Genomic DNA, 26,018 nt, shown 5'->3' on the forward strand with positions numbered 1-26,018 from the left:
CCAGACCCAGAGGTGATACCAAGGTTGAAGAAATGCAGAAGTATGCATCCCATAATGCATAGCATTATACATGTCCACAAAGAGATGTGCTTTGCATTATGGGATACTAAGGCAAGTGATTTGAAGCTTGATCCACCTTTACAACGAGTTGCCCAAGTCCTGAAGATACTTCAGGTGCAAACTTTGTTTGCTTACACTTGGATAAAGGATTAAACTAAATATATAATTTATAGTCTAACCAAGTGAAAAAACTTCCAACATCATTCTCTAATCCAGAGTAATTTATTAATATTAATAAGGTGTGACACCTTTTGGCAACTCGTATAGGTAAATATGAGTTCTGCATTGCTTCTACCTTGGTATCACCTCTGGGTCTGGCTCCCACTGAAGAGACCTCAATAAAGGTTGAAACTGGTCTGGGTAGTGACCAGCGGTGGGCTATGGAAATTTTAACAAAGGGCTTGCATCATCGAACAAAAAAAAAAAAAAAAATAGGATAACTTAGCCCGTATAATACTTATAATGCGACTTTGTCAAGTGTCTGACAGATATGATAATTTCTGTAGGATATCAATCATTAATGCTAGATCTTTTAAAAGTACCAAATTGAGAAGTCGGTTTAAAAAGCCCTTATATTAATCATTTGATGCAAAATGCTTGCATAAAGTTGTAATTTCTCCACACTGCAAGCTGTCCATAGTGGTCCAAACACACAACCGATCTTTAAAATTTCAATACCAAGGTCTTTTGCAATTGTATTTAATTCTCGTTGATTTTTTGGTGATTGATGATAAAAAGCATATAATTTATCCATAAATATTTCAAAATGATTTATTTCTTTAATGTTTTTTTATCGAATCGTCTAATGCAAATTGTAAATGATGAGCTATGCAATGCAAAATCACAATGTTGGGAAATCTTTGTAGAAGTTTGATTGAAATACCTGATGTTTCCTAACATTACACTAGCTTCATCAGAACAAAATGCGATGAGATGATTTTTTAAATAGTTATCAAAGAATCCATATGAATTTAAAGTAGCAATTATAGTACCATGTATACATTCTGCAGCGGTATTTTCTAGTTCTACAAGATTATTAAAAAAGAAGAACAAGGAGCTCGCAAATGTGAGAAAAATTTAACAAAGGGCTCGCACAAGCCCCTTATAGCTCACCACTGGTAATGACTCTTCCCATAATGCATAGCATTATACATGTCAGCAAGGAGATGTGCTTTGCATTATGGGATACTAAGGCAAGTGATGTGAAACTTTATCACAAGTTGTCCCAGTCCTGAAGATACTTCAGGTGCCAACTTTGTTTGCATAAAGTAGCGTTACCTGTTATGAGAGATTGGAATTACTTCACATTTGGGAAACATCAGTGAGGTATCTTTGAGAGTCACTTCATACAAACTAACTTTTGGAAAGGATAAACAGTTAACAAAGGAAATAACATATTAAATTAATTATATAAGATACTATCTCCTGGTTGAAAATAAAACTTCTTTATTACATTCATCTGTGATCAAATAACTTGACAGGGAATGAGATGGCTAAAAAAAAAAAAATGTGTAAATTATATAAAGAAAATAAGGTAATACATTTTAAATGCATTAAGAATGAGGCTGTAATTCATTTGCCAGTTGTCTCTGATAACTCACCTAGTGAGTAGACAAGTGGACTTTTGTAGCCTACCTATAACCTTACCCAGCATATTACTACTAGGTTCCCAATAATCTTTCACTAGCACTGCTTAAGAGGCTTGGCTGCGCCCTCTGGAGTTTACAGGACCACTGCATTTTTAGAATGGTCAGTGGGTTCTCAAATCCTTCCCAGTCACAGTGCAAATTTCAGTAGTATGGTAGTTATGCTATAACTCAAAACTTGTTTGTTTCAGCAAATTATTTTTTCTTATGTTAATCTTATACATGAGAAGTTGTTCAACTAACAGTGCAAGAGTCTCATGGAAGAACTAATAACGTGCATCTTTCTACTCAACCGTATAGGGGAAATAAAAGAAGAACTTGTTAGCAGTGGATCTGAAGGCTTCTAAATATTTTCAAAAGAACAAAAATGTTATAAAAGACAAAAGTATAAAGAATGAATGAAAAGGAAGAAACTGTTCCATGAGTTTGGACTGAAATGTGAAAGAACAATGCATAGCTACTGTACCTGTTTCAACAGATTTAAATTATACCTGACAATATATTACATCCTTGATTTTATCCTTTATCCAAGTAAGAGTAAATAAAAGTTTGCATGGATCTTCACAACTAAGCTATTTGCACATACAGAAGCAGTTGATTTCAGATTTGATTGTCCCATATAATATAAAAGAAGAAAAAGCTGGTTTTTGGTTATTATTATTATCTTCCTGCCATCCATGGAGTCACTAGACTCATTGTGGGAAGTCAACACTAGTCAATACAAAATCTACTGTATACCACTCCTTAAACTTATCCATCGTTTGCACTTTCATCACTCTCTAAGACAAGCCATTCCAGATTTAAACAGCAGAGAAGGGAATTAATATCACACATACAGAATATTTTACAAAAATCTGGATAAAAGAATAAAGCTAATAATAATAATAATAAGTACCTGTTCGCTATCTGTTCAAAATATAGACTAATCATTATTAATATCAAAATCCAACATAAAGGTGTGCAGAAATATACTTGGAGAGAAGCCACAAAAGAAATGTCTTATTAAGTATTATTGTTAACAGTAATATCTTAATGAGGGCTCAAGATATGGTTATTAGAATATTGGCAATGCACTGGTTTTTCTGCATACAAATGCTAGAAGCATTAATTAAGGGAATGAGTTTGTGGCATTGATTGACTCAATCTTTCAAAAAGTGTTAGTATCAGTGAAACTTGGTTAACTCAAGAGAATGTTTTAAGGAGTACAGCATATTTTTGGCAGGATAGACAGGGTAAACATGGTGATGGAGTGTTGCTCATGATAATTGTGCCCTCTCAGGGTGGAGATTGCACTATTGACTTTGAGAGTATGTGGTGTGAGATAGATGTTTACAAGACCAGATATTTAGTGGGATGTTGCTACAGACCAGGGAATATAAATAGTGATGAGCAGGAAATGTTTAGGCAAATTAGTTTGGCAAGTGCAAAGTGCTTGCCAAAGTTGCCAGCCTGATTGGCTGAGTGGTTAGTGTATCCACTCTCCAGCGTAAAGAGTGTGGATTCAAATCCCGCCATGAGCATGGATGTTTGTGATTGTGGAAATACTTGTAGTCGGCGGTAGATGGCGTTGGTGTAGATGATGAAGTTAGTTGCGGTGGATGGAAGTGGAAGAGAGTCAGAGTTGTAGAATAGATGCCCTCTGTCGATGAGTCTTTGAACTCCCTGGAGGTGTTATGTAATAATAATAATAAAAAAGTGCGAAGTGAGTGATCATTATAGTGAACTTCGACTATAGTGATAAAAACTAGGCAAAGGAGACAACATGCAGCAGTGAGAAAATGAAATATTTAGATTTCTTGAGGGACAACTGTCTTAGACAGCATGTGGTAGAAGGAACATGAGGATTAAGAGTTGGACTTAGTTATAGCATCAGAGGATCTGATTGTGACTGAGATGTCATACTTGTCCACAGTTAGTGAGACTTTGAGGATGAATAAGCATGTGGAGGTATCAAAACAGAAAAAATCTATGTGAAATTATAAGGCAGCAACTATCATAGACTTAGAAACCAGCATGCAACAGTACAATGGATGAAAGATTTGAAGGAACAGGGGTTATTAGTGCATGGGAGATACTTAAGAAAAAGTTGTTGACAGCAATAGCAGACAGTATACTTCAAGTGAAGAAGATAAAGCAATTTGGAGTCAAATAGATGACAAGAGAAATAAAAGGGAAATTGGAAAAGAAAAAGAGATTATGGAAGATATGTAGAGAGAGAGAAATGGAGAACAGCTGCATGAGGAATATAGGACTCAGGTTAGGAAAATCATTAGTATTGTAAAGAGAGAAAAATTAGAATATGAGAAGAGACTGGCACTGCAATACAAAAGGAATCCCAAAGAATTTTTTCATTATGTGGTGAGTAGGACGGGGGAAAAAATTATACTGGATGGAGATGGGAATCAGGTAACCAAAGAAAATGACAGTTGGGTTATTTAATGATCACTTTATTAGAGTATTCCTAGAAAGATAATGAGTGATAAAATGTCAGGAGTGAAGGAAGAGAATGTATTCTTAATACTGAGTATGCTAAATATAAATAAGGTAAGGGGACCTAGATGGAATTTCACATGTTTTATGGGAATGTGCTATGGAACTGACTGTGCCATTAACTTGGCTGTTTAATAAGTCTTAGAATGGGACAGGTTCTTGGAGAGCAGGAGGATAAGATAGCACCACTGCATGGGGGTGGTTATAGAATGGCAGTATCAAACTACAGGCCTGTTTGTATTTCTTCTGAAGATGTTACAAGTGGAGTTCCACAGGGTTCAGTACTGAGACTATTACTGTTTAATCTTTATATCAATGATACTGTCGCATGACTGCAGGAAGACATTCATTTGTTTGCAGATGATGTGAAGTTTGGGAGGGTTATCAGTAATAGTGCTGATATTTTGGCTCTTCAAGACAATATGAATAAGCTAGAAAGATGTGGCAAAAAATGGGGATATGTCAGATTAATTCAACTAAATGTAAGGGTTTTAAAATTTGGAATACATAGATGGGATGCTTCATACTCATTTGGAGTTATACTAGAAAAAGTGAAGGAAGCAAGGATCTTGGGGTGATTCTGGAGATTTGAAGTTCTGAGGACATACTGCAGATTGTGAAGACATCTCAGAATTGCCACAATGTTGAAGAGGACAATGCAAGAGATAAAAGTGTGGTGGTCCCATTGTATAAAGCTTTGATCAGACCACATCTGGATTTCTGTACTCAGATCTGGTCACTGGGATTTGAAGGGAATGAAGTAACCTTGTAGAGGGTAAAGAGATAGATAACAAAAATTATATCAGGACTATACAATGATGACTATAAGGATAGACTGAGATCATACAGAATGCAGAGTTTGGTGGGTAGAAGACAAAGGGTGGGGGAAAATGATCGAAAAATTTAAGCTGTTGAAGGGTTTAATTATCATGTTAAGACTAAGAAGATTTTTCATATGGCAGAAAGAGGGGATGAAGCAAGGAAAAAGACCATCACTGGAAGTTACAAAAGGGAGTGGTGAGTAAAAGGGTTAAGCAGCATTCTTTGTGAAGAGTGGTAGGAGCACTGAATGCACTGCTTAAGAGGGTAGTGAATGATCACTTTATTAGAGTATTTCTATTCTCGTAGACAGGCTTATACGTTGGTTATGCATTATTAAAACACTTAAGGAATTGAACAACGTAGTTGTTCAATTCCTTAAGTGTTTTAATAATGCAAGCAGGCATACAGGCAGATACATTCACCAACAATTCCCCCCCCCCACAACAATATGGAGTAGTGAAAACACTATACAACAGGGCTAAAATAATCTGTTCAAACGATTTGGCCCTAAACACTGAACTAAATCGCATCCTGAACACTTTCTTAGCCAATGGCTACCCCCCCCAAAAAAAATCCAAAAAATATTAGAACCTACAAACCACAGATCCCCCCCCCCTCCACAACAAGGATTACTCTAAATTTATCACCATTCCCTACATCCGAGGCACCTCGGAAAAGATTACCAAAATCTTAAAAAAACATGACCCTGTTACAAACCTTACAGAAAATTGGCATCCCTTATCCGCTCCACTAAAGACCAACCACTTCCCCTAGACCTACCTGGTGTATACCAGGTCCCTTGAGTTGTAAACTGTCTTACTTTGGCCAAACAGGCAGGACAGCGAATATCAGAATTTCGGAACACAAGGACTACATCCGTTTTCATAAATACCGTCATTCTGGGCTTGCGGACCATGCTCTGGATACACGCCACAGAATACGGTGAAAGAAAGCTACAGTGATACACCGTAGCAAATACAAATTTGAAAGACTCTTTATGGAATCAGCCTCAGCCCTAAGAAATTCTCCAAACCTCAACAAATTTGGTTGTATGCGACTGCCCCAAATTTGGGAGGCCTACATCAGCAGACCTTCAGCCCAACGGTCAAGAACACCTACTTAGTCCGCTAGAGGGCACCATCAGGACTCTTAGGAGAACAATAGCTTCTTCTCTTCATTCCCAGTTTCTGTGTTGTAGTGCCTACGTGCACGTAACTTTTTTTGTAAGTTCCTTTAGAAGATGGCAACGTGACATTGCCGAAATATCGGAAAATATTTATTAAAGTTTAATTTAATTTATATCCTTAACTACGTTGTTCAATTCCATAAGTGTTTTAATAATAGAGTATTTCTAGAAGGATAACAAGTTAGAAATGAAGAGGATGTATTCCTAATACTGAGGATGTTAAATATGTTTCGTACATGTGTTTCCGTTAGTTCTGTGCTGCCTTTTATGTGCATGTTACAAGTCTCATTTTGTATACTCCCTGACAGTGTCTGTAACTGGGATAAATATTGGAAGCATTAAATACTACTTTTAATTATTTGCTAGTACTGTTTCACTCCATTAAAATTTTATCTCAAGTTTTTCCCAGTGCTTAAGCCATAACATATGGACAGTGAATGAGTTTAAGGAGTGGTGTGATAGATTTGATGTTGACCTCCCATTATGAGTCTTGTAACTCCATGGAACTCAGGAAAATAATAACAATACAGGAGTATCGGAGTATACAGGAGATTTCAAATAGGAAATAATCATTGTTTAGTTTTGAATAGGTTGAAGAAAATATCATATTGGCTGAGTGGTTAATATAATGGTTAATTCTCCCACCACCAGGCTGGATGTTCAAATTCTGCCATGGGCAGACAGAGAGTTGGTTGTTTTGGATTTACAGCTGAAGCAACTAAGGTCATGATGCCAGTGTATTATATCTGTAAATTGTATGTATTTTTCTGGCCAGTTTGCCTGCTTTGCAAGATAAAAAAACTGAGCTTCTGGGAGGAAAAAACTATATGAAGGAAAAAACTTGCTCGTATGAAGGTGAGCAAGAGATGAATTTCAATGATCAGTGTACAAGTGGCTTGAAAAAGTAATGTTTGGTCTCTACTAGAACAGTTTCTAGCCTGTAAAAATGAAAAAATAAATAAAATATACAAAAGAAAATAAGTAAATAACACACACACATTTCTTCTTATTATTCCTTCCCTCCTCTTTTACCTTGTGGTGTCGAGGATTTTTCTACATTTAACCACTAATGTCTCGAGGATAAGGTGGTTAGCCCTACACCTCCAGGTGTGTCCTGTCTGTAGATGTGTATTCACAGTTCATATATGTGTGTTCACACACACATATATATATAGAGAGTGAGTGATGTGGGCTAATATCAGAATGAGATACTGGACAATCAGACTTATTTGTGCTTATGGTCCCAAAGAAGATTCTACTAAGAAGTGGAAGAATTTTTTGAAAGGAAAAGTTGGTCCTTGTTGGAGATCTAAACAGCAGAGTAGGAAACGATTACCAGACATAAGAAAGTTTTGCAGAAAATTTGAAGAAATGAGCAAAGCTAATAATAATGGTAAGTACCTGCTAAATTCTATATTTAGCAGGTACTTACCATACAAAAAAAGGACATGGACTAGTTACTAACACCATGTTTGAACATAAAAATGTGCACAAATTCCATTGAGAAAAGAAGCAAGGAATAAGAAAGTCTCATAGACTATGTTATTGTCGACAGTGATATTTTCCCACTGATTCAGGACACAAGAGTATACGAAAGATTTCAAATAGGAAGTGATCACCATTTGGCGTTGAACAGGATAAAATTGAACTTCATATGCCAGTTTGGTTAGCCGAGTGGTCAGCATATCTGCTCTCCAACCAAAAGGCGGCAGGTTCGAATCCTTCCGTGGGCATGGATGTTTGCGATTGTCTGTGAAAATATTAGTGGTGGGCAGTAGAAAGCATTGGTGTAGATCAGGCATGTCAAACACACAGCCTGCCGACAAGTAACATGTGGCCCACCAAACTTTGTAACCAATATGGTTATTTAACTTTTGACAACGCTGAATTAAATAAACATATTTAAAAAAAATTAACATTTCCACTTATTATTTTATACGCCAAACTACTCTGCAATTTCTAAAGGAAATAATGTTCTATTTGTCATTTCAAAAAATCTTGTTACACCATGTATAAATATAGAATTTTAACAAGTCAGTCTACGTACGTGGCTACATCCACTGACCACAGCAATCGGAGGCTAGCTGTTAGCAATTTTCAAGTCGTAAGAAAGTGTAGTGTTTTCTTTATAATTAATAAAGAATTTATAAAAATAATGTCGAAACCTTAAACCAGTATGAGCAAAAAATGATTAACTGAAGAACATCGTAGTTTTCAAGAAAAATGGGAGTTACAATGTTTTTGTATTCAAGGGAAAAAAAAATTATGCCTGATATGTAGAAACTCTATTGCAGTTTGCAAAGAATATAATATTAAAAGGCATTATGATAGAAATCATAAAGAACACTATGACAAATATGTTGCAAAACTTCATGAAGATAAATTGTCAGAATTAAAGTTGACACTTCAAAATCAACAAAGTGTATTTACCAAACCTATTGAAGATATTAGAGCTATGGTAAAAACCAGTTATATGTTATCACATTTAATTGCAAGCAAGTCAAAACCATTCACTGAAGGGGAATTTATTCGCGAATGAGACAAATGTAAGAATGCTAAACACTGTGTAAAACTAGCTAAACAAAAGTCATGGGAGGACTTTAGCAAGAATACAGAAAATAAATATCAAGGTGGCGGCAAAATATTCTGGAGGTTGTTGAAGAAGCTTCAGAATGGAGGAAAGAGTGCTGTAAAAGGATTTAGAGATGATAAAGGTGGCATGAAAACGGGAGAAAAAGATATCCTTGAAGTATGGAGTAATTACTTCGAAAAATTGCTAAATGAAACAAGCAGTGATAGCACGGTGGTAAAAAAACACTCCACAGGCATACAGTGAGGAATACATATCCATACTTGAAGCAGAAAAAGTCAAAGGCTTGAAATGTTGAAAGGTAGCAGGAGTAGATGATATTCGACCAGAAATGCTGAAGTATGGTGGTAAAAATGTCTTACAGTGGCTACACTGCATAGTTCAGAAATCCTGGACAGAGGGACGAATCCGTGATGATTGGAGTAGAGCTCATAGTGCCCATATATAAAAAGGGAAATAAAACTGAATGTGAGAATTACAGAGGTATTTCCCTACTGAGTGTTCCTGGTAAGATTTATACAAGTATACTTGAGAAACGGTTGAGAAGAATTGTGAAAGAAAAGCTTGGTGAAGAACAAGCTGGATTCAGGCCAAATAGAGGCTGTCAGGATCAGATCTTCACTTTACAACAAATAGTTGAGAAAGCATGGAATATAACAAAGATCTATATTTAAGTTTTGTCGATCTGGAAAAGGCATATGACAAGATGCCAAGAGAGAAACTATTCAATAAGCTACAGTTATATGGTGTCAATGGGGCATATCAAGCAATACTTAGTCTTTATTTGAGTTATGAGTCAGCAGTTAGAATTGAAGGGAGTACAGGAAGATGGTTTAATGTTAAATCTGGTGTGAGAAAAGGATGTATATTATCCCCTCTGTTATTCATTATCTATATGGATCACATTATGAAGGAAAGTGGTATTAAACATGATATCAAAATTGAAGATGTTAATGTCAGCTCTTTGCTTTATGCGGATGATGTTATACTTCTAAATAAATCCGCTACAAATCTGCAAGATTCTCTGACTAAATTAAATAACTGTTGTAATAGATATGGTATGAGGGTCAGTAATAAAAAGACAAAGACGATGAAAATAGGCAGAATCATTGAAAATGTCAACTGTGTTATGAATGGTTGGTTGGTTGGTTGGTTGATTTCTAGTTTATTTGGTACAAAACTACAAAGGTCATACTGTACCATACTAAAGGTTATAAGCATTTACAGAGAAATAATTTCATAAAGCAGCATCTCTAGGTAAACAGAACTCCTGCAGAGGGCACAGCAACACACAAGATCAGAGGTTATTACAGTAGTGCAAAAATAGTTAACAATATAAGTTAATACATAAAATATGAAACACTAAGCCAAGGAACATAGTATCTACATATATGTAAAATTATAATAGATGCCTTTTTATAGCAGTACAAAAATAGGCAAAAAAGGGATTATTATACAATATGCATGTATGAAAATTAAATTTAGTAATGCAGCAGAAACAGAATTTAGAATACATATAAACAGAATTACTAGAAAGTACACAAATACGTAAGATGTCCTACAGCATTACATGATTATTCGAAAAATAAAGCAATAAATAAGATGCTTACACAAAATGCATGTTAAGTGATACAATATCTACATATAAACAAAATTACTGCAGAGGTTTCAGCAGTACATAAATAGATAATTATAGGTTAACATATGTACAAAACAAGTCAAGGAAAGCAGTGTCTACATCTAGGAAGATTACAACAAACATTATTATACTAATAAAAGGAATTATTATATACAGCATTGATGCATAAAATTTAAGTTTAGCATTATGGTATTTACATATTAACAAAATTACAGCAGAGTGATACAAATATACAAGATCAAGGCCTATACATAATTGGTCAGATATATTACAAATAAAAGATAAAAGTTAAGTTAAGCAAAAAGGTATTTACATATAAACAAATTTATGGTCAAATGTGTTTGTACAAATTAATTCTTTCTAAAAAATTAAAAACATCATGCAATTTGCCTGAGTCTGCTAGCATTTCCCTGAGCGTATATGGCTTGGTTAGATAGGTGAAAATTTCATTCCTCTCTCGTGTAAATTTTTGACAATCTACCAGAATATGATGAATAGTAAGATGTGTGTTGCATTTTTCACATATGGGAGGGTCATCAGCTCTCAGTAAATGAGAATGCGTAAGGTGACTGTGACCTATGCGGAGCCTAGCAAGGACAACCTCCTCCCTTCTCTTTGTACGTTGACTAGAAAGCCTATGTTTAATTTCAGGTTTAATGTTATATAATTTGTTTGTTGATGTTTCTTGCCATGTTAACTCCCACTGAGCAATTAGCCTTGATCTTATAAGTTGTCTGTAGTCTGTATATGGAACTGTCAAATAGTATGTGGAGAAGGTATGCGCTAATTTAGTAGCTGCATCTGCAGCCTCATTTCCTTTGATTCCGATGTGGCTGGGAATCCAGCAGAACTGGACATCGAAATTAAGGATTTTCATTTTGTGAAGCAGGTGTAGCACTTCATAAAGTACTGGATGAGGATTATACATAGGAGAAGAGATAGCTTGTAAAGAGCTCAATGAGTCTGTATAAATTATACACCTTTGGTAGCAGTTTTCTTTTATATGCACAAGTGCAAGCTGAATGGCATGTAACTCTGCTGTATAATTACTGCAGTCAGGTAGAATCTGATTTGAAATAATAATGTCAGGAAACACAGCAGCACAGCCAACAGAGATGTTAGTTCTTGAACCATCAGTATAGATGGGTAAGAAATCAGCGTGTGCTGCTCTGTGTGCATTAAACAATTGCAGGTAGATGGATGATGGGGTATAAGATTTCTGTAGCTGACAAAGTGAGAGGTTGCAAGATGGTGTGCAAACCTGCCATGGAGGGATGTTGTTATGTTTAGTGTAGCTAATATTGTCAACATTTATACTAACAGCTTGCATAGTTTCTTTAATACGCATACCAAAAGGATGTATAGCAGTTTGATGTGTGTGATATTGAGCTTCCCAACGCAGAGAGAAGATACTATTCCATGTAGGGTGATTGGGGAGAGATTTTATTTTTAGGGCGTAATTAAGAGACAACTGTTTTCGTCGAAGTGATAGAGCTGGTTCATTTGCTTCTACATAGAGACTTGGAGTGGGTGAGGTGCGAAAGGCACCAGTAGCTATCCGTATACCCTGATGATGGATGGAATCCAACCATCGTAGGTTACTCTGTCTTGCCAAACCATAGACTTGGGACCCATAATCCAGCTTTGAACGTATAAGTGCACGATAAAGATGGAGCAATGAAGCTCGATCAGCACCCCACCCAGTAGAGGATAGAGTGCGAAGGAGGTTCAAAGTTCTTTTGCACTTTTCTCTTAGTTGACGAATGTGTGCTAGAAATGTGAGTTTTCTGTCAAAAATTAGTTCCAAGAACTTGGTTTCTGCAGTTACTGGAATAACAGTAGGTCCCATTCTCAGTTCAGGATCTGGGTGATGAATGCATTTTCGACAGAAGTGTACACAGACACTTTTTTCTGTTGAAAACTTAAACCCATTATTAAGAGCCCACAGAGAGACATGATCAACTGCTTGTTAAAGTTGTCTTTCAATTACTCTCATGTTACGTGAGTGACAGTATATTGTGAAGTCATCAACATACAGAGCATTGTCTACAGTGGGAGGAAGCTTTTCAATGATTGAGTTAATTTTAATAGCAAAAAGGGTTACGCTTAAGACAGAGCCTTGAGGAACACCTTGTTCTTGAAGATATGGTTGAGATAGCATACTTCCCACTCTGACTTGGAAAGTTCGGCTGGACAGAAAGTTTTTAATAAATATAGGGAGGTGTCCTTTGAGACCTAAGTTATGGAGGTCTTTTAATATGCCATATCTCTAGGTTGTATCATAAGCTTTTTCCATGTCAAAAAAGACAGAGACAAGATGTTCTCGCTTCAGAAATGCATCTCTTATACATGTTTCTAACCGAACTAAATGATCTAAAGTTGATCGATATCTACGGAAACCACATTGTGTATTGGAAAGAAGACTGTTGCTTTCTAAATACCAAAGAAGTCTGGCATTAACCATTTTCTCTAGTATCTTACAAAGACAGCTGGTCAGAGCAATGGGTCGATAATTATTTGCTTGTGTTGGATCTTTTCCTGGTTTTGGATAGCAATGACAATTGCCTTATGCCAAGAATTTGGAAACTCTTCCTCTGCAAGTATTCTACTGTATAATAAGAGAAGAAGATCCATTGAAAATGATGGGAGATGTTTTATCATTTCATAATGGATGTCATCAGGTCCTACTGCACTAGGGTGAGATTGTAGGAGAGCTCTTTTTAGTTCCTCCTTGACAAATGGCTGATTATATGGTTGAAGAATGCTGGTAGAAAAATTAAGCCTTTGTTTCTCTTGCTGCTCTTTCAGCATTAAAAATTCTGGAGAATATGAAGCTGTTGCTGAGATTTTAGCAAAAGTTTCTCCTAAAGTATCTGCAATAGCTTTGGGATCAGCAAGAACATTTCCATTATAGTCCAAGGTGGACAAACAATGTGTATTATATCTGCCTTTCATTTTCCGGATTTTATCCCATACAATTTTTGGACTGGTCATTTGATTAATTGATGTAGTAAATTGGATCCATGATTGTTTTTGACTCTGACGTCTTACAAAACGTGCTCTGGCTCGAGCATGCTTGAAAGTTATTAAATTTGATGTGGTGGGGTATCTACGAAATATGCTCCATGCTCTGTGTTGATCTTTTTTGGCTGCCTGACATTCTGGGTTCCACCAAGGCTTTGGATAGACTGGAAATCGAGATGACGTTTTTGGGATGGAGGTTGTTGCTGCCTGGACAATGCATTCTGTTATATATTTTACAGCTTCATTGATAGGTGTTTGACTGATGGCATCAGCATTAAATTTTGCAAGATGAGAGAAAGCGTTCCAGTCAGCCTGGTCCATTTTCCATATAGGTATCCGTGTGGGTGAACATTGTTCCTGTGAAGACATTGTACAAAGAACAGGAAAGTGATCACTTCCATATATGTTCTCTTCAACATCCCACATGAGCAGTGGAAGAATGGAAGGGGAACAGATTGTAAGATCAATTGCAGAATATGAGCGGGTAGGCATATGGAAGAAAGTATTGAGTTTATTATTTAGAAGGGAAAGGTTATTATTATCAAGAATTTTTTCAATGCTTCGACCTCGCCTATTAGTGTTGGCACTACCCCATAGAGTATTGCAACCGTTAGTCACAATAGGCAGTTGCCTGAACCCATCAAAAGTATGGGTTCAGGCAGTTGCGAGATAAGGTTATCAAGATCAATTTCATTTAGCTCAGCATTTGGTGGTAAATAAATTGACCATACTGTAATAAGGAATCCCACAGAGAAGCGAATCGCTACTGCTTCTAGAGGAGTATTAAGTTTGACCTGATGGAAAGGAGTATGACTGCCCACTAGGTAGCTACTCCTCCATGAGCAGGACCATCTCCAGTTCTATCCTTACGTACAACAGTGAAATTCCTAAAAAATTCCACCAATTATCAAATGGTGGAATAGACATACATGTTTGAGTTGCTGTTTGCACTTTTTTAATTGTTACTTTTTCAGCATAAGAGGACTGTAGAACAGGTGTAATGGCGGCTAGCTTTCTTTTATATACAGTCCTCATTGGGTCTTAAGTAAGTTTCCTGTAGACAGAAACAGAAAGGTTTGTATTTCTGCAACAACATCTTGATATCGTCAATATTCTGGCGGATCCCACGACAGTTCCATTGTAAAAATTTTCCTATTGTTTTGATTTTATTGACTTGTCTGGTTTTCGAGAGGTTGAGGGCTTACCTTTGTCAGATTTATATTTATCCACTGTTTTTGGGAAGTATGGACGGCCAGTGTCCATCTCTTCCTCTGGTAGAGTGTTCAAAACATCAAATTTGTTAGGGTCAGTTGGTATGCTTAATTTGCTTTCAGTGGGTATCGAGGTATCCATTTTTTCTGTGCGAGTGTCTAGTGGTTTATCTTTGAGTGAAGTCTCCACCATAATTTTTTTGACAGATGAGTTTTCAATGAATGGGACCATTTTTGAAGTTGTCTTTGGAGTAAGGCCATCCATGTTGTTCAACAGAGAAGCACTTACTATCGTAAAGTTCAGATATGGTGAAATTATCAAATGGTGGAATAGACATACATGTTTGAGTTGCTGTTTGCACTTTTTTAATTGTTACTTTTTCAGCATAAGAGGACTGTAGAACAGGTGTAATGGTGGCTAGCTTTCTTTCTGCATCTTGATATGTTATGTTTTGTTCTGTTTTTATTTTTTGTATCTCTTTTTCATCTTTCCATTTCTGACATGCACAAGAGTATGCTGGATGATCTCCCTGACAGTTGACACATTTAGCTTTTTTTTCACAGCAAGATTTATTTTCATGTTCTTTACTACCACATTGGGCACAGGTAGTAGAACTACGACAGGCAGTTTGGGCATGTCCATATCTTTGACATTTAAAGCATCTCAGCGGGTTAGGGATATATATTCTAACAGGACAGCTGAGATACCCTGCTTTTATAGATGTCAGAGGTCTAGGTGTATCGAAAGTAAGGATGATGTTCTTGGTTGGGACCAGGCAACCATCCCTGTGTATCAGGATGCGTCTCACACCTGTAACTCCTTGTTCTTTAAGCTCTGAACATATCTCCTCATTAGGAACCTCAAGGAGATCCCATTCTGATATCACTCCTCTACTGGAGCTGAGTGTTCTGTGAGGTGTTACTGCAATTTGTATTCCACCCATTGTCGTTGCTCTCAGTAGTTTCTCGGAATGTTGTTTGCACATTGTTTCCACGAGGATATCACCAGAACGTAATTTCTTGACAGTTTTGGGAGATCCTGCCAGTCCTTCTAAACCTTTTTGGATAAAGAAAGGTGACATTTTCCCAATTGGTTTTTCACCTGTTGCATGAATGATTAAAAAAGGTAGGTACATTTTTGTTAGTATCCGATATCTTTTGTTTCTTACTTCTGTTTCCATAGGCTGTGTCTATATTATCAGTACTTGGTTGGGACTTTGTTAGGATCCCTGAAACATTTGAGGATGAAGAATTCATATTTTAAGGAAATTTAATTCGGCACCAAAGCTCCCCACCCACCACGGAGCCACACATGGACGCTCAACTACCCGGCAAGCAAAGAATGCGCTCAGGAGTGGAACGCCAGGGCTACCCTGGACACTATACTGGCACTGCAGCAGGTCTAGTATCCCGACTCCAGACCATGGGATGAGAGACTTATTGCAACACCGTTGACCCTTGCAGGCAAGCCCACTAGCCGATTGATCCTGGCTGGGCCATCCAGAACCACCCGTCTTGCCGAAGCAGGGGCCAAAGTAGTGCAAGATTACCAGGATCCCCCTTTTCCGGATGTCCACGGGTCGCACTGCACTACACTGCAAACACAGCGGCAGGGCGTTGGATCCCAGTGATGGTGGTCTGGAAAAAGGATAGTGAAAAAGACTCAGGAGAAGTAGAGCAAAGAATACGGGAAGAAAAGCAAAGAAAAAGAGGAAGAATGAAAAGGGCCAGTACCATCACTGGGAGGTCCCCTCCACCACGAACAGGTGCCCCACATGGAGGGGGTTATGAATGGAGAACCTGTGGAACAAGTAAAACATTTCAGCTACTTAGGCACGATTTTTAGTGAAGATGGTAAATTCAATATAGAAATAGACAAAGAATCAACAAAGCTGGCATGGTAGGAAGTCAACTGAATAAATTCATATGGAATAAGAGAGAAATTAGTCGGAACACTAAATTAGCCGTATACAAGACAGTGTTCAAACCCGTTTTAACTTATAGACCTGGGTCAGAAGTAAAACACTTGACCAAAGACTAGAGACCACAGATATGAGAGTCCTGAGAAAGATCATATTAAAAACGAGGATATCAGGAAAGAACTTGTCAGCATCCAGGAATGCATTAGCAGAGCTAATCTCAGGTGGTATGGTCACTTAAACAGAATGGGTGAAGAAAGATTAGCAAAACAAGTGTTCTCTGCCAGGTTGGCAGCAAAACGACCCAGAGGAAGACCAAGATATAGGTGGATTGATACAGTACAAAGTGCCTTAGACGATAGAAATATAAGATCTGATAATGTTGGAGTCTTGACAAGTAACAGACTGAGGCAGTTGATGTGTTGTGTCCTGATCAATTAAAGAAATTTAAAAATATATGCTTATCTCGAAATACCGTTGCTAGCAGAATTGATGATATAGCCGGGAACTTAAGGAATCAAATAAAATCAATAATTCCAACATTTCAGACCTATTTCCTTGCAATTGACAAAAGTACAGATGTATGGGATATCACTCAGTTGGCTGTTTTTATTCGTGGTTGTGATATGAACTTAAAAGTAAGTGAAGAACTTCTAGAAATTATTCCTATGCATGATACAACCACTGGAGTTGATATTTTTGATGCCCTTATAGAAGTTTTGAATGAATACAATTTACCGTTAAAAAAGCTAGTTTGTCTTGCAACTGATGGTGCTCCTGCCATGACTGGTGTTATTAAAGGAGTTGCTACAAATTAAAAAAAAAATGCAAGAACAATGTAATAATAAAATTTCCACATTTTCATTGCATTATTCATCAGCAAACACTATGTTCCAAATGTCAGTAAAATTGTAAATTATATTCATGCACGTGGGCTTAATCATCGCCAATTTAGTAACTTTCTAGAAGATATAGAAAGTGAATATAGCAATCTACTTTATTATACAGAAATTGGATGGCTTTCCTGTCATAAATTTTTAAAGCGATTCTTTGAATTGCTGGACGAAATTACCATTTTTTCAGAATCAAAATTATGGATGTGAAATATTAAAAAATGATCAATGGATAGAAGACCTGGCTTTTTCAGCTGACATTACAAGTCAACTTAATCTTAAGCTACAAGGCAAACATCAAGTAGTTACCATGTTATTGACAATATTAAAAATTTTTTTTTTTACCTTGGGTATAATATATGTTAAAGATGCCAAGCTATTTTAAACCTGGTTTTACTCCATTTCCCAAGTAAGAAAACAGACAAACAAGTCAAGTTTGCGCTTGCAAGTATTGCAAGTCTAGGTGACCCACAAAGTAGTGCAAGTCTAGGCAAGTTGTGGTAAAGGTGGAATAAGCTCTGATCACTATTCTTAATATTTACCCTTAATGCAAAGCCCATCTCCTTGAGGAGATGTATGATGCTATGTATTAAAGGCAAGGGGTCACTACCCAGACCAGTTTTGACCTTTATTGAGGTCTCATCAGTGAGCACCAGGCTTAGAAATACCAAGGTTAAGTCCCACTGATGAGACCTCAATAAAGATTGAAACTGGTCATTAAGGGTAGATATTAAGAATAGTGATCAGAGCTTATTCCATCTTTACCATGAGTTGCCTAGACTTGCACTACTTTGCGGGTCACATAGACTTGCAAAAGTGCTGGCGCAAACTTGACTTATTTGTCGGTTTGCTTACTTGGGAAATGGAGTAAAACCAGGTTTAAAATAGCTTAGCATCTTTAACATATATTATATCCAAGGTAAAAAACTTTCTACATCTATCTTCATCCTGAAATTTTAATTTAATAAGGTCAAAACACCTTATGGTAACTTGTTTTGGTAAAATACTTATAAGCTCTGTATTACTTAACCTTGCTATTTCTAAGCCTGGCTCCCACTGAAGAGACCTCAATAAAGGTCGAAACCAGCCCTCAAAGTGCCCCTTGCCTTTAATGCATAGCATCATACATCTCCTCAAGGAGACAGTGATCAGAGCTTATTCCACCTTTATGAGTTGCCTAGACTTGCACTGCTTTGCAGGTCACCTAGAATATTAACATTTTCAAACAGAAATTATTCTTCTTTTCTCTTCTTCTTCTGCAGCTTCTCCCACTTAAGTGGGGTCACTGTTTATTATGAGTCTCCTCCACACCTTCCTGTCTTGGGCTGTCACCACATCCAAGTTCTTCATCTTCAAGTCCTCTTCTACCAGCTCCCTCCATCTCTTCTTTGGCCGCCCACGCTTCCGCCTTCCTTGCACATCCATCTGCATGACCCTTCTTCCCACATATTCGTCCTCTCTCCTCATCACATGACCAAACCATCTCAACCTTGCCTCCTGTATTTTCGCTCCTAAGTTCGTAACTTTCACTGTTCCCCTGACATAGTCATTTCTCAGATGATCCTTTCTGGTCACACCGCACATCCACCTAAGCATTCTCATCTCTGCTACTTCCATCCTGCTAATGTTATTTTTCCTCAGGGCCACAGTTTCTATAGCATATGTCATAGCTGGCCTCACTACTGTCCTATAAATTTTGCCTTTCAGATTGATCGGCACCCTCTTATCACATAACACTCCAGCCATCTCCCTCCAGTTCCTCCAACTTGCTTGTATCCTGCATCCCACTTCCTTCTCACCTCCTCCATCTTCTTCCACTGTCGAACCTAAGTATCTAAAGTCTCTCACCTTCCTGATGACATTTCCTTCCAGCTCCAGGTCTGTCTCCTGGCCACCGCCCACTGCGCAACACATATACTCTGTCTTACTTCTGCTCAGTCTCATACCTCTCTCTTCCAGTACTTTTCTCCATCTTTCCAGTTTAGTTTCCGCTTCTTCTCTTGAATCTACACACAGCAAGATGTCATCTGCATACAGCATTGTCCAAGGTGCATCTTCTCTCACCTCCTCTGTTACCACCTCCATCACAATATTAAACAGAAACGGACTTAATGCTGACCCTTGATGCAAGCCAACTGTTACTTGAAAACTTTCTGTCTGTCCCAAACAGGTCCGAACACTTGTCTTCACATTTCTGTACATTTCGTGCACCAACCTGACAAATTACTTTGGCAAAAACAAATTCAAAAAGAAAATTTATCCCATTTTGAATGTCGTCAATCATTATTACAAAAATCACCGAAACTGAAATTGTCAGAATATGCCAATCAAATTAACTTATTAGAAAATGAATTCGAAAGAAGATTTTTAGATTTTAAGAAATATGAAAATCAGTTTCACCTATTTACTTCTCCTCTATCGACTGATGTTGAAATTGTTGATGACAATTTACAGTTGGAATTAATCGAAATTGAGTGCGATTCCATACTGAAACAAAAATATATAGATGTTGAATTCCACAGTTCTATAATCATTTATCAGTCGATCAGGCATATTTTATCTATGTTCGATAGCACATATTTATGCGAACAACTATTTTCAACTTTAAAGAATAATGAAACTGTGGAAAAATTAACAGAGCAGCATGTGCAAGCAATATTGAAAATAACTACAGCTCAACAAATTCAACCAAATTTTTAAGATTTTGTTAATGAAAAACGTTGTCAAGTTTCTTCAAAAAAATTATATGTATAATTTTATTTAAATATGTAAACTTTATATTTTATATGTATTTTTGTAACATGGTTGTATTTTGTATACTCTAATGTTAATATTAAAAAATCTGTTTCCTCTTTATTTCGAGATTTTTTTTTTTTTGTTCCAGCCCATGACTTGATGTATAATTCTTAATTTGGCCCTTGGAGGTAAACAAGTTTGACATGCCTGGTGTAGATGATGCGGTTCGCTATAGTTGGTGGACTGAGTGGTGGAGATAGAGAGTTTTAGAGTAGGTGCCCTCCCTCAACGTGTCTTGGGATTCCTTGGAGGTGTTACATAATAATAATATTGAAAAGAAGGGTGTGTAAGAAAGTTATGAAACAAATCAAAGTAGACTCAAGTAGAAATACACAGAAACATTCAAGAAAAACTGAAAAAGTTCGAAAACAAGAACCAAACCTTGGAGAGTCAGAGGCAAACCCTAAATAAACTTTTATTCAGCCAGAGAGGAATGTGGTGAGGTAATCTGCAAGGATAGAAAAAATCAAAACTCCATGGTGGACTTAGGAAGTTAAAGAAACAGTCAAGGAAAAGAAGGAGGCATATCATAAAGATGCTTGAAAGTAAGTCATCTTGTGCTCTTTGGGAATATAGTGAAAAATGTAAGAAAGCAAAGCACTGTGTAAAATTTGCTCAACAAAAGTCATAGGAAGACTTTAATAAGAACACAAAAAATAAATATCAGGAAGGTGGTAAAATATTCTGGAGGCAATTAGAAAAGCTCAGAAATGGAGAAAAGAGAATTAAAAAAAAAAGGAATTAGAGATTATTATGGGGATGTGAAAACTGAGGATAAAGATAACCTGGATCTATGGAGTAATTACTTTGGAACCTATAGAACAAGGGTTCTATAGGTGTTCCATTCAGGCCATTTAGGCACACTTTTTAGTGAAGATGGCAAATTAAATTTGGAAATAAACAGCAGAATTATCAAAGCTGGTATGGTAAGAAGTCAACTAGATAAATTTATATGGAATAAGAGAGAGAGAGATTAGTCAAAAAGCTAAACTAGCTGTATACAAGACAATGTTCAAACCAATTTGAACTTATGGATCAGAGAGCTGGATTAGAAATAAAACTCTTGATCAAAGACTAGAGACCATAGATATAAGAGTCCAGAGAAAGTTTAGGGAACTGAATAGATGGCATCAATAGCAGTATTAAAAACAAGGATATTAGGAAAGAACTTCACACTGGTGGCATTCAGGAATGTTTCAGCAGAGACAATCTCAGGTGGTAGGGCCACTTATACAGAATGGAAAAGAAAAGATTACCTAAACAAGTGCTCTTTGCCAGGATGGCAGGAAAAATACCCAGAGGAAGACCAAGATGCAGGTGGATTGATACCTTAAAAAGTGCCTTAGAAGGCAGAAATAAAAGATCTGATAATATTGGAATGTTGACAGATAACAGGCTAATCTGGAGGAAAATTGTTGATAGGAAGTTTTTAATGATGTAACTTTTCATGTAGCATTATCATAAGATTCTGTGTATTCCCCTGATGGTATATATATATATATATCAGGAATTTGATGATGGTGATATATATTCTTAGCCTGACAACAATGTGCCATAGGTTTACAGCCTTTTATGGGTGGGACTTAACTTACATTATATTTACATAAAAACTGAAAACAAAATCAAATTTAAAGAGGGAGGTATATGGTGAAGCTACCTGCAAATTAAAAAAAAAAAAATTAAATTTAGTGGTGGACTCAAGTAGTTCAAGAAACAGTCCTGGGGGGGGGGGATTAATTTCCTAACAAGTCAGTCGGCAGGCATCCTAAAACAAGACAGAGAAAAATTTAATAAGGTTAAGATATTGTGAAAGCAGCTAAACAAGTCATTGGAAGGCTTTGGCAAAAATGTAAAGAATAACTATCATGAAGGTGGCAAAGTATTTTTAAATCTGCTAAAAGTATAAAGTATATTTTATCTTAAGTATAAAGACTTAAGATAAAAGATATTCTGAATGTCATGGGCGATTACTTTGAAGGGTTAATAAATTATTATTATTACGGGTATCTCCATGGAGTCAGTAGACTCATCGCGGGAGACCCAAACTAGCAAAACAATATCTGTCATATCTCTTCTTGAATTCATTTACAGACGAAGAGCTCACAACTAAGTCAGGCAATGAATTCCACTCATTCACCACTCTCCAGGCAAAAAAAACCTTGTTCTGACACCTTTGTTAACCACACTCTTCTTTAATTTCCAGAGATGACCTCTTGTTCTTCCATCACTATCACACAGCTGAAACATTTCCCCTGCATCAATCCTATAAAAACCTTTTAGTAATTTGAATGTTTCTATCATATCCCCTCTTCTTCGCCTATCAACCAATCTCTGCAATCCACAAGCTCTCAATCTTTCAATGTAGGGAGCATTTTTTATATCACTCACCAACTTGGTCACTCTTCTCTGAACCCTCTCCACAGCCTCCTCATCTCCAAGGAATCCAGGTGACCAGACCTGAGCACAGTAATCCAAATGTGGAAGTATCAATGCTTTATAAAGGGGAATAATAACCTCTTTATCTCTGGATGTCAGTGTGTTCCTCAACAACCAAGTAATCCTATGTGCAATCTTGGACACCTTAGCAATGTGTCCTCTGAACTTCATCTCCCTATCTACCAATACCCCTAAGTCCCTAGCCTCATCAATCTCTTGGAGTACCTTTCCATCGATGTAGTACACAACTGGTAATCTTTTAATCCCAAAATGCATGACTTTACACTTTTCCACATTGAACTGACATCCATTTTCTTTTGCCCATTTTACCAGCAGCTAGGCACCACGATGTAAATGGTGGTGGGGGGGTATTTACTACTTTTGGAATAAGGGGGTATTAACTACTTAGTGTATTAATACTGCTGCTCCATTGTAATATCTTATTTATCTTTAATATTTTCCCTTTAATGCTTTATTCTAATTTCTATCTTTATTCTTTATAGTAGTGCTCTTTTGTAATTTCTTACTTATTCTTTTATCTTTGCCTTTATTTTATTTTTCCCCCTTTAATCCTTATTGACCTTACAAGCAGGGGTGCTAAGCAATATTCGAGGTAGAAAAAGCCATCAGAAAAACTGGAAATGAAAAACAAAGCAGATGTTATTCAACCATTAATACTCAAATATGGAAGTAAGGTTCTATAGTAACTACATTGCATAATTCAGAAGGCCTGGTCATAATTCCAGATGGGTGGCATCCAGTTCTTATAGTAAATAACTTAAAAAATGGCTCACAATGCCAAATGGGGTTTCTTCAGCATGTTCTAGATAAGATTTATGCACATATAATTGAAAAGAGGCTAGGAATATGGTGGAGAAGAAGCTTAAGGGAAAACAATATGCTTCAGATTAAATAGGGTTTGTCAGAATCAGATTTTTTACTTTAAGACTAATAGTCAAGAAATCATGTGAATATTACAAGACTTTGTATTTCAGTTTTGTAGATTTGATAAAGGCATATGAATTGGCATATGAAAGGGCCAAAAGAAAAGTTCTTGAATGTTACAATTATATTTTGCAGTTACATAGACAATGCTTAATTTATAATTAACTAATTAGAAATTAAGTAAAATTTTTCATCCTTGAAAGAAAGTTCTGTACTTTATACAGATGATGGTCTTCTTAATTAAACTGAATAACTTCTGTAACAAATTTGGCTATAAATACTTTTCAACTGAAGGTGATTTAGCAGGTCTCATACTGAGGTGTTATGGTTTTTCATTCTGGCAAAATGAGCAAACTAGACATACGATCACATGCAATTTCCATGACATAACACACTGGATTCATAGCCTTAGATGTTTCATTTGTATATCCAGAACAACCAAACAACAAATTTGCCATGAAACACACTAATAAAGACAAACTACAAAAATATCAGCTACACTCTCAGTGGCAACCTATAGAACAAATAAAACATAACTATTCAGGTACAATACCATAGCTGGAGGAGCACTGTACCATTCAAATGGTCAAAGTTCAATTCTCCTAATGATAACAAGAATCATTATATACTTTTTTTTAACTGAATATGAGTTAACCAATCTCATACAGAGGTAGCAAGGTTTCTTTCAAAAATAGTTTTTCATCATGAATGTAGACATATCAAACCTGAGAACATATACGATTAAAAACGAAAAGAAAAAAACCTATTAATAGCCAGTAGATGCAGCATGTGTGTGTGGCTGGTCAATTATGTAGGCATTAGAAGTACATGGGCCAGTGTAGTGTATAGATGGTGTGGTAATAATATATAATGTCCTCATGGGATGGATCCTTAGACTCCATGGAGATATCACATAATTATTATTATTATTCAGGCCTCCATGGAGTCAAAAGACATTGTGGAAGGTCCTTTCTAAGAAACACAAATCTATCGAGACTCATCAAGGGCGGTCCTTCTTAGGAAACACAAAGTCTATCATACCACTCCTTAAAAGCATTAACCGTTCTCGCCACTCCATCAAGTAATGCATTCCATGGTTCAATCACCATCCATGCAAAGAAACCACTCCTCACCCTCTTTCTTGGAGTTTCCTTTTGTAGCTTCCAAGCATGGCCCCTTGTCATGATTATAGTAACTTTTTTTTGTAAAGATGTCAAATTAAACAAGGAATTAGATAACAGAATAAACAAAACATACACCCGTTTTGCTTATTCTGCTATCCAAAATTTATTCTGATTTTTCAGTTAAGTAATTTATATGGGGCGGGAGAAATTAAACAAAGTACTAAACTACTAGCATATAGGCTAATGTTTAAGCGAATTTTACTGAGCAAAAACTACAGGCACTAAGGTTCTAGGAAAAATTTGAGGAGTGAACGGTTGGCATTAATCGTCGACTATTAAGAATAAAGATATCAGAAAGAAGCTTTAATGTTAACATTCAAGAACATGCGAACGTCTGCATTATTTGTTTTTTTTCTTCTACCGTTTCATTTGTTCGTTTGGACTTACCGTGCTGCATTCGATAGCATCAGCTCCTCACACATCGCAAGTAGCGCTGTTTTGTTGACAACGTACATGCAAGAGTAATAGCTGACTCGACGAATACCACAGCTAAATGATTGTCACTAAGCTTTCATATAATCTACATGTATATTCAAAGTGGAGTTCTTCATTCACAATGAACTTGCATCTGAACAAGAGCCATAGTCCCATAAAAATTACAGGTTATACATAATATGAAATAATCAGCACCAACTTCTTCCACATGTTAACATTTTTAGTGATTTAAATGTGCCCTCTGGTGGCGATAGAACTGCAATGAATTACAAATTTTATTCAAAATATCATTATTATTATTATTATTATTATTATTATTATTATTATTATTATCATTATTATTACGGGAAACTCCAGGGAGTCATTAGACTCATCGAGGGAGGCCCAAAATTATATTCATCACAACTATTCGACATTCATACAGTATCTATCATACCTCGCCTTAAACTCATTCACTGTCACAGCATCCACCACAGACTCTGGCAGCCCATTCCACTCATTCACCACTTTAAAAGTAAAGAACCCAGCTCTAACACCTTTATTAACCACACTTTTTCCCATCTTCCATGGATGTCCCCCTAGTACTCCCACAACCAGCCCTGTTCTCAAAAATATCTTCTGAATTAATTTTATAAAACCCTTCAGTAATTTTAATGTCCCATCATATCTCCCCTCCTCCGCCTATCAACAAATTTTTGCAACCCACAAATCCTCAACCTGTTCTCATAAGGTTCATTCCACA

At 36.6% G+C, this 26,018-nt stretch overlaps 1 protein-coding gene across 2 annotated transcripts in view; it reads right to left on the bottom strand.

Moving 5' to 3' along the window:
• LOC150102954 (DNA polymerase subunit gamma-2-like) overlaps positions 1–25,470 on the bottom strand; it is a 130,595-nt gene extending 105,125 nt beyond the window's left edge. For both annotated transcript variants that reach the window (XM_090398367.1, XM_090398366.1), the window contains exon 1: positions 25,229–25,470. In XM_090398367.1, coding sequence (XP_090254493.1) covers positions 25,229–25,296 — 68 coding nt within the window. In that variant the 5' untranslated portion in view covers positions 25,297–25,470. The remainder of the gene's footprint in view (positions 1–25,228) is intronic.
• Between the last annotated feature and the right edge of the window lie 548 nt (positions 25,471–26,018).

Source organism: Typopeltis vanoorti, chromosome 9 (genome assembly GCF_054136105.1).
Source record: "Typopeltis vanoorti isolate ZY-2024b chromosome 9, IOZ_Tvanoo_1.0, whole genome shotgun sequence".
Taxonomy (NCBI): domain Eukaryota; kingdom Metazoa; phylum Arthropoda; class Arachnida; order Uropygi; family Thelyphonidae; genus Typopeltis; species Typopeltis vanoorti.